At 40.1% G+C, this 10,480-nt stretch overlaps 1 protein-coding gene across 1 annotated transcript in view; it reads right to left on the minus strand.

Moving 5' to 3' along the window:
* The window catches only part of PRKCI (protein kinase C iota), an 84,614-nt gene that overhangs the window by 35,518 nt on the left and 38,616 nt on the right, over nt 1–10,480 (minus strand). Inside the window, exons 4-6 of the mRNA XM_032260622.1 lie at nt 7,270–7,320; nt 3,307–3,392; nt 808–948 (exon numbers count right to left, since the gene is read on the minus strand). Coding sequence (XP_032116513.1) covers nt 808–948; nt 3,307–3,392; nt 7,270–7,320 — 278 coding nt within the window. The remainder of the gene's footprint in view (nt 1–807; nt 949–3,306; nt 3,393–7,269; nt 7,321–10,480) is intronic.

The raw sequence follows: 10,480 nt of genomic DNA on the forward strand, positions 1-10,480 counted from the left end.
AAAAAAAAAAAAAAAAAATTAAAAAAAAAAAGAAAACAACACAGGATAAGGGTAAGTTAAGTGAATGGGGGTATAGATGAAACCAAGATTAGTCATGAGTAGGTAACTGTTGGAGCTGGGTGTCTAGTACAAGGGAGTTCATTACAGTGTTCCATCCACTCTTAAATATGTTTACATTTTTTCCACATGGAAAATTAAAAATGTTTATGCATATAAATTTGCACAGGAAAAGTTCTGGAAGGATAGCCACCAAATGACAATTACCTTTAGATAGTAGAATATATGTGGACTTTTACTTAATTTTTTCTTTATTCATCCATATTCTGTATTTTTCTCTATAACAAACACGTTTTACTTACATACTTAAATAGAAACTGATAAATAAAAGTTAAATGCTTTTCTCCCCAGTAATCTTACACTTTAAATAGCAAACGTGATACCTTGGACTCTTCTTACCTTATCTGCTTAAGACAGCTGCTAGAATAATGTGAGCTAAAAACTAATATGTTCAGATTAAAGGAGAGGGGAAAAAACTCTTAAATGTTCTCCACGTATCTTCCTAATTTAGACCAGAAGATTTTATAGCAGGTCAAAGAAGCTAACTATATCCCACAAACGAACATTACCACAGATATTTTGAAATTCCGAAGTTCACGGTATGTTAAGAGGAATGTAAGGTATTCCTACCCGCACTCTGTAACTACTCTCTTGTGCTGTAATTCCTGAACACCTCCCTACTTTAGCACTCGGTTTCAGCAGTGTTATTAAGCATGCTCTTAAAAAAAAGGACAGACAACTGTATCTTACCGGTGGCAAAGAATGCCGCCCACATTCAATTGTGACGAGTTTATGGCACTTCTTATGAACCAGGAGTTTGCAGTTGATGCACTTATATCCTTGGCGTCCAAGTCCCCATATTCGGTCTGTGCAGATGGCACAGTGAGCACGCTGAAAAGAGTAATTCAACATTTTATTAACCAAAAAGAAGCTCATAATCATTTCCCAAACAATTTGCTGACTCAATTCCCCTCATCATGGTGTCAACTGTCAGCCCATGACAAAAAACAACAAAAGCTAAAAAGCTTCCTCATACCTAATTTTTCAAAAGCTATGAAGATCAGTGAAAAAGGAGAGCTTGTTTTTAAGAGACAGTGAAATTTGCAACCACATTTCTTTCTGTAGTAAGTCTAAGAATTTTCAGTCTTTACATAATTAAGTTCGGAATAATGAAAACAGAAAAAGTGAATTAAACTAGAAATACATATGGCAGAAAAGGCCATTGAAGGACTTCTAAGCAAACATACACCTTCCAGGCTGTTCAGAGGTCAAACCAAAGCTCTATTTTCTTAAAGAGCAATACCTAAAGTGGCTTTTCATTTGAAAGCCACCTTTTTCTTCTTCCTTTTTTTTTGAGACAGAGTTTCACTGTTGTTGCCCAGGCTGAAGTTCAATGGTGCAATCTCGTCTCACTGCAACCTCCACCTCCCAGGTTCAAGCGATTCTCCTGCCTCAGCCTCCGGAGTAGCTGAGATTACAGGTGCTCGCCACCACGCCCAGCTAATTTTTTTTTTGTAACTTTAGCAGACACGGGGTTTCACCATCTTGGCCAAGCTAGTCTTGAACTCCTGACCTCATTTGTGATCCACCGTGCTCGGCCCCCCATACCCCTTCCCTCCCCCTTTCCTTTTTTTTTTAAGAGACAGGGTCTTGCTCTGTCAGGCTGGAGGGCAGTGCAGTCACTTTTACTCACTGCAGCCTCAGCCTCTTGGGCTCAAGCTTCCTGAGTAGCTGGGACTACAGGCATGCACCACCATACCCCACCAATGCTTTTATTTTTTGTAGAGATGGGATCTCACTATGTTGCCCTGGCTGGTCTCGAACTCCTCGGCTTAAGTGATCCCTCTCCTCTGCCTCCCAAACTGCTGGGATTACAGGCATGTGCCATTGCACCCAGCCTCAAAGCCTTCTTAAATGTCAGTGCTACTGCAAGTACAATAGTTTGGGTGGGGAGGAATTTTGGGTGGTAGTTTCTATTTATATTAATTAATTTAGAACATGGCATTAGTTTTAGAATGGCAATGGCACCCAAAAATTTGCCATTATCAGAGTATTTTAAAAATTGGCTTCTGGCCAGGCAAGGTGGCTCATGCGTGTAATCCCAGCATTCTGGGATGGTGAGGTGAACGGATCACCTGAGGTCAGCCTGGCCAATGTTGTAAAACCCTATCTCTACTAAAAATGCAAAAAATAGCCAGGCCTAGTGGCTGATGCCTGTAGTCCCAGCTAATCAGGAGGCTGAGGCACAAGAATCGCTTGAACCCAGGAGGTGCAGGTTGCAGTGGGCTGAGATTGTGCCACTGCACTCCAGCCTGGGCAAGAGCAGGACTCCATCTTAAAAAATAAACAAATACATAATAAATTAGCTGACTTCTGAAGACAGGCTGCTGCTTTCAAACTTTGATTCTATCACTTACTTGTATCATCTTGTGCAAGTTACTTAACTGCCCTATTCTTCAGTTTTGCCACCAATAAAAAGGAAATATATAGTACCTATCTTACAAGGTCATTGTAAGGATATAATGAATCAATGTATATGAGGCATTTGAAAAAGTGCCTGGTACATAGTACAACCCAGATAAGTGTTTACTATTATTATTTTCTAAACAGTGAAAATCTGATTACAACATTAACAGGCAAAACAGATATTAAATAAGGAAAATAAACCTTGCTTGTTTTCTGGCTACCTTAAATTGTATTTTAAAATCCAATTTTCTGACAGCTAGGGTATATTATGTGGAATAATTAATCAGTCAATCTGGAGCTTTTTGAGACCGGGTCTTGCTTCATTACCTGCAGGAGTGCAGTGGCACTATCTCAGCTCACTGCAACCTCTGCCTCTTGGATTCAAGTGATTCACCTGCCTGAGCCTCCCGAGTAGCTGGGACTACAGGTGCACGCCACCACGCCTGGCTAATTTTTATATTTTTAATAGAGATGGGGTTTTGCCATGTTGGCCCGGCTGGCCTCAAACTCCTGGCCTCAAGTAATCCAGTCACCTTGGCCTCCCAAAATGCTGGGATTATAGGCCTGAGCCACCACACCTGGCCTGGAGCATTTTTAAGAGTGAAAGGAGATGCTATTAAAAAATATAGGCATACTGCCTCAGGCAAACTGGAAATGTAAGGTTATGCTACTTATTTATTTAAAACTGTGTAACAAGACTTAATAACGAACTACCTTTCTTTCACAGTAGAAAGGGAAAAAATAGCCGTCTTACATTATCAACATTCAACAAACTATGTTTACCCTGTTGAAACGCTTGGCTTGGAAAGTGTGGCCATTGGCACAATAAAGCTTTCTCCAGCGGCGTGCACCTCTACGGTAGATGGATTCTGAAGAGAGATTAGTAGTTAAAAAAAGAAAAAAGAGCAGGTGTGAGTAAAAGTCATTTTATAATTAAGCCTGTAATTTTTTTCATGATACTCATTGTAAGAAAAAAAAATACTGATAAAAACCTGAACGTCAAAAATTAAAATGGATTCATCAAGGGACCAGATGAAAATAAAGACCACAGAGTATTAATATTTGACTACTACTACTGGTTGGCTGTTTTTTTTTGAGACGGAATCTTGCTCTGTCACCCAGGCTGGAGTGCAGTGGCTCAGTCTCAGCTCAATGCAAACGCTACCTCCCAGTTCAAGCAATTCTCCTGCCTCAGTCTCCTGAGTAGCTGGGATTACGAGCATCTGCCATCATGCCTGGCTAATTTTTGTATTTTTAGTAAAAATGGGGTTTTGCCATGTTGGCCAGGCTGGTCTTGAACTCCTGACCTCAGGTGATCTGTCCGCCTTGGCCTCCCAAAGTGCTGGGATTACAGGGGTGAGCCAACATACCCAGCCTATTACTGCTTTTCTTTCAAAAATTCTCCTCCAACTTTGTATTTTGAACATCTTTTAATACCACAGAAAAGGTAAAATAAGAGACACCTGTATCTTTTACTGAGATTTACCAATTATTCATGTTTTGTCATATTTACTTTCTTCGCTACAAAAACATACATTGTTTTTTTCTGCATTACTTGGAAGTAAAATGCAGACATCATGACACTTAAATGCCTAAGTATCCATTGCCTGAAATTAAGGACGTTCCTGCACAACTCCACATAACCACAATACCATTGCCATGTCTTAGAAAATTAGTATTAATTCAATATCAACCAATATACAATTCATATACAAATTCCCTAACTGCTCTCAAAGTGACTTTCTTTCTTCCTTTTTTTTTTTTTTGAGACAGAGTCTTACTCCATCACCCAGACTGGAATGCAGTGGTGCAATCTCAGCCCATTGCAACCTCCACCTCCTGGGTTTAAGTGATTCTTCTGTCTCAGCCACCCGAGTAGCTGGGATTACAGGCACATGCCACCACACCAGGCTAATTTTTATATTTTCAGTAAAGAAGGGATTTCATCATATTGGCCAGGCTGGTCTCGAACTACTGTCCTCAAGTGATCTGTCTGCCGCAGCCTCCCAAAGTGCTGGGATTATAGTGACTTTCAAAGCTCACTTTTTCTAACCAGGATGCAATTAAGACTCAGGGATTGCATTTGATCATGCTTTTTTGGTCTCCTTATTGTATTCTAAAACATTCACTCTGCCTTATTTGTTGTTATTTCTTTTTGATGATGTTGACTTTTTTTTTTTCTTTTAAAGAGTCTGGTTAGTTGTTTCATATTATATCCCACATTCTGGATTATCTGTTTACTTATGATTCGAGGCAGTATTAAATACTTTTGGCAAAAACAATACATAGGTAGTGTTGTGTATTTTTTTTTTTTTTTTTTTTGAGACGGAGTTTCACTCTTGTTACCCAGGCTGGAGTGCAATGGCGCGATCTCGGCTCACCGCAACCTCCGCCTCCTGGGTTCAGGCAATTCTCCTGCCTCAGCCTCCTGAGTAGCTGGGATTACAGGCACGTGCCACCATACCCAGCTAATTTTTTGTATTTTTGGTAGAGACGGGGTTTCACCATGTTGACCAGGATGGTCTCGATCTCTTGACCTTGTGATCCACCCGCCTCGGCCTCCCAAAGTGCTGGGATTATAGGCGTGAGCCACCGCGCCCGGCGTAATGTTTCTTAAGTATACTTAGAGAAAGAGGTTCCAAAAGATCAAATCTAGTCCACCTTCATATTTTTAAGTTCATCATTATTATATATATTGCCTATTGGTCATTAATAATAACATTCCACAGTAATGGTAATAACAGTAATAGTTAATACCATGGAAAGATTACATTAGGTTCCCAAAGTCACATTTTAAAGCAAATGTAGCACTGGGTTTACTATTTAAAATTAAGATACTAAAGAGCAGTTGCAATGCTCTCAATTAGGAATCTTAGGATAGCTTAACACAGAATTGAAAGTTTAGAGCTATTTCAATTAATTCAAAGCAAAACATGGGCATGTACAGAAATCACAAATGAAAATGAGTTGCCTAATATCCAAACTTAGTAAATTACGAAAAATATCAAAAGCAATAACATACTCAAACATAAGTTTGTATGCTTAAATTACATTAGAACAGAGAGTAGTCTGACTCTTTTAGTTCATCTCATTAATAATAACCATTGGCCAGGTACGGTGGCTCATGCCTGTAATCCCAGCACTTTGGGAGGCCAACGCGGGCAAATCATGAGTTCAGGAGATTGATATCATCCCGGCTAACATGGTGAAACTCCGTCTCTACTAAAAATACAAAATGCAAAAAATTAGCCAGGCATGGTGGCACGCGCCTGTAGTCCCTGCTACTTGAGAGGCTGAGGCAGGAGAATCGCTTGAAGCCGGGAGGCCGAAGTGGCAGTAAGCCAACATTGCGCCACTGCACTACAGCCTGGGTGACAAAGCAAGACTCGGTCTCAAAACAAAACAAAATAATAAGCATTGGCTTAGATATTCCAGAGAAATTCCCTTAACAATTCCTGACCTGGAGAAGCTTTTAAATGGTAGTTCTCAAACTTTAGTGTGCATCAGAATCACCTGAAGAGCTTGTTAAATCTGGTAGCTCAGCCCCAGTCCAAGAGTTTATGAATCAGGTTTTTTTCTGAGATGGAGTCTCACTCTATTGCCCAGAATGGAGTGTCATGGAGCGATCTCGGCTCCCTGCAACCTCTGCCTCCTGGGTTCAAGCAATTCTCCTGCCTCAGCCTCCTTGGTAGCTGGGATTATAGGCTGAGGATCACTTGAACCCCAGAGGCGGAGGCTGCAATGAGCCGAGATATTGTGCCACTGCACTGCACTCCAGCCTGGGTGAGAGAGCAAGACTCTGCCTCAAAAAAAAAAGAAAAGAAAAGAAAAAGAAAAGGTGACTTAATAATTGTTTAAAAAAAAAAAACACTGCAGAAAAAGAAGTCAATTCCTAATGACATGTGCTGAGTGTCATGTCACTCTGAAGTGATAAAACAAATGCATTTGTTATGTGTAACTGTGCATGCATATATGAAACACAGAGACAGAGAAAAAACAAACAGAAAAAATGTTAAAAATTGGTAGATCTGGGCAAAGGATATACAGGTATCCTTCTTTTTTACTTTTCTCTCTTTTTTTTTCTTTTTAATTAACAGAACACTTCAGTTTATAGGCAGGTATCCCTGTTTTCAATGTTGTTTCAACTTCTGCATAGGTTCGAACATTTCCAAAATTAAATTTTAAAACTTAAAATTTGACTTAATTTTCCTTAAATATGTGCAACAGACAACCATGTAAGTTGTAACTAAGAACTATCTGAATTTGATCTGGCAAAAGTAGTATTTGGGCAGTAACTAATATATTCTAAATTAGACTAAAAAATGGAAAAGAAATCAAACGAATTAGAAGTTCTATTTCCTTTTTTTTCCTCTTCACTTGAGATAGGGCCTGTCTCTGTCACCCACACTAGAGGGCAGTAGTGTGACCCTAGCTCACTGCAGTCTCAAACTCCTGGGCTCAAGGGATCCTCCCACCTCAGCCTCCCGGGCAGCTGCGATTATAGGCACACACCTTGCTAATTATTTTTTGTCTTTTCTGTAGAGACAAGGTCTCACTTTGTGGCCCAGGCTGGTCTTGAACTCCTGGGCTTAAGTGATCCTCCCACCTCAGCCTCCCACAGTGCTGGGATTATAGGCATTAGCCACTGTCCACTGCACCTGGCTAAAAATTCTATTTCTGATTTCTTTTCACTTGAATGACAGCATAGTAACTCTTGTAAATGGTATGAAGTATGTAAACACTCACTATCTTCTCCTGGACAAGGCATCCCAGGGCGTTCTGGTACACAAGGGAACACTGAAAGAAAATAAATTAGCATGAGTTAATAGCATATTTAAAACATACACATTTAAAATTTATCATTTAAAATTCAAATGTAAAAGAAACTGCCAGGATTTCAACTTGACCCTCTCTTCACATGAGACAAGATACATAGCATGTGGTCAGTATTATTTGCAAAAGGAATTAATTTTACCAAGGCCATATAAAGGAAAGCTTTATTTGCCTTTGCTTTGTTGGTGTTAAAAAAAAAAAAAAAAAAAGAAGAAGAAGAAAAGGTCTTAAGAAAACAAATATGTCTATAAACAATGCATCAGGCCAGGCACAGTGGCTCACGCCTCTAATCCCAGCACTCTGGGAGGCCTAGGTGGGTAGATCACTTGAGGTCAGGAGATCCCAGCCTGCCAACGTGGTAAAATTCTGTCTCTACTAAAAAATACAAAAAAAAAAAAATTAGCTGGATATGGTGGCACGCCTATAATCCCAGCTACTTGGGAGGCCGAGGCCCGAGAATCGCTTGAACCCATGAGGCGAAGGTTGCAGTGAGCCAAGATCATGCCACTGCATTCCAGGCCCGGTGACAGAGTGAGACACCATCTCAAAAACAAAAACAAAACAAAACAAATGCATTAGAAGCTCAAATGACATTTCAGTCCCTGTTACATCATTAATTATTTTCTTATCCTTAAAGAAATTATTAACTAGTATTTGCTTAAATCCTCAGTATAGTGGGACAAGTTTGTCACAATGAAGAATGCAAATTAAATTACAAAAATGTATACAAATATGGTACATAAAATATTAGTTTTCAAAAGATGTATATTAAACTTAGGAATAAATTAACACCAGAAACAATACCAAAATCCAAAAATGTAAATTTACATGAGAAACTACAAATTTAAATACTAATTCAAACCATTTTTATAACAAGGTAGAATATAAAGCAGCAATGTATTTATGAAAACATAGACAGCTATTCATAGTCTGTGATGCACTAAAGGACACAGATAAAGAGCACAGAATATAGGAAGAACAGTTCCTAATGCATATTTCTAGGAGCTGAAACATAAGCAAATGTCTGAAAACATCTGTGATGTAGTATTAAAAGGCAGTAAGACTTAAAATTGACTGTTTAATACCATTCATCAATCACTTCTTTATGCATTCATTGTAATTTTATTCTGGAAAGAGATGACAAAAAAATAGACCCTTAAACCTCTATTAGAATCTCAGCAAAGTAGATTATGGATCCCTTGTGAGTCACTACGTCAAATTCTAGAGAGAGAAAAAAATCAGCCAGGTGTGGTGGCTCATGCCTGTAATCCCAGCACTTTAGGAGGCCAAGACAGGTGGATCACCTGAGGTCCGGAGTTCGAGACCAGCCCGGGCAACATAGTGAGACCTTGTCTCTACAAATAATAATAATAATAATAAATTAGCTGGGCATGGTGGCAGTGCCTATAATCCCAGGTACTCAGGAGACTGAGGCATGAGGATCGTTTGAACCCAGGAGGTGGAGACTGCAATGAGCAGAGGTCGTGCCACTGCCTTCCAGCCTGGGAAACAGAGCGAGAGAAACTGAGTGAAACTGTGCCTCAAAAAAAAAGATCAAGTCAAACTACTGTTGTTGTCGTTGTTGTTGTTGTTGTTGTTTTTATAACACATACATTGTAAAGTAAAATACAAAGGAATAATAATAAGGTACTAAAATGATTCATTATACTTGAGGAAAGATTTACATTTTTGTTTAACTTTTTTAAGTTTCCCAAGTCTGGTCTCACAACTCTCAAAAATGTTAGATGAAATACTGCCAATATATTGCGATTAAATGCAGTATATTAAGAGGTTCTTGGCTGGGTATTGTGGTTCACACCTCTAATTCCAGCACTTTCGGAGGCCCAGGTGGTAGGAGACTCCTCAACCTCAGGAGTTTGAAACCAGCCTGGGCATCATAGTGATATCCAATGTCTACAGAAAAAAAAAAGATTAGCCAGTCATAGTGGTATGGCAGTGCCTGCGGTCCCAGTTACTCAGGAGGCTGAGGTAGAAGGATCACTTGAACCCGGGAAGTCAAGGCTGAAGTGAGCTATGACTGCACCATTGAACTCCAGCCTGGGAAACAGAGCAAGAGAAACTGCCTCAAAAAAAAAGTTTTACATGACATAAAAAAATTGTGAAGGTAAAAAAAAAATTTGAAGATAGTGGAATGAATGAAACAAAAATTTGGAATCAGAATTCATAGACTCACAATCCAGGTCTACAATGTGCCAGTTACATGATAACTGAGTTTAGGTTTCTTCTTCTGTGCCACTTCCTACATCTCAAAGTGGCTGAGGTTTAAACATATCAGTGTCTGTAAAGCATCATGTAAATGGGCCGGGTGCGGTGACTCATGCCTGTAATCCCAGCATTTTGGGAGGCCAACACAGGCAGATCTCTTGAGACCAGGAGTTTGAGACCACCCTGGCCAACATGGTGAAACCCTGTCTCTCCTACAAATACAAAAATTAGCCAGCCATGGTGGTACACGCCTGTAATCCCAGCTACTTGGGAGGCTGAGGCACTTGAACCTGGGAGGCAGAGGTTACAGTGGGCTGAGATCACGTCACTGCATTCCAGCCTGAGTGACAGAGTGAGACTCTGTCTCAAAAATAAATAAAGGAATCATGTAAATCATTTCACTATTAACCTTTAAGCAAAAGCAAAGATATTAAAGATACCTTACCTTTGGAGGTCATTATTTCCAAACGTTACAAAACTGCAAGGAGATGACTTAGATTCCCCAGGCTCTCAACTTTTAAGTTCTATCATAAACTTGCTGTGATACACTGAGAAATCACATTTTAACATCCAACAAGACTGACAGAGATCACAAAATTCCCCAGGCTATAAGAAGCAGATTAATTGGGCCGGGCGCGGTGGCTCAAGCCTGTAATCCCAGCACTTTGGGAGGCCGAGGCGGGCGGATCACGAGGTCAAGAGATCGAGGCCATCCTGGTCAACACGGTGAAACCCCGTCTCTACTAAAACTACAAAAAGAAATTAGCTGGGCATGGTGGCGCGTGCCTGTAATCCCAGCTACTCAGGAGGCTGAGTCAGGAGAATTGCCTGAACCCAGGAGACGGAGGTTGCGGTGAGCCGAGATTGCGCCATTGCACTCCAGCCTGGGTAACAAGAG

The sequence above is a fragment of the Sapajus apella genome, unplaced genomic scaffold (assembly GCF_009761245.1).
Source record: "Sapajus apella isolate SASKATOON/1434 unplaced genomic scaffold, GSC_monkey_1.0 scaffold4, whole genome shotgun sequence".
In the NCBI taxonomy this organism is placed as follows: Eukaryota; Metazoa; Chordata; class Mammalia; order Primates; family Cebidae; genus Sapajus; species Sapajus apella.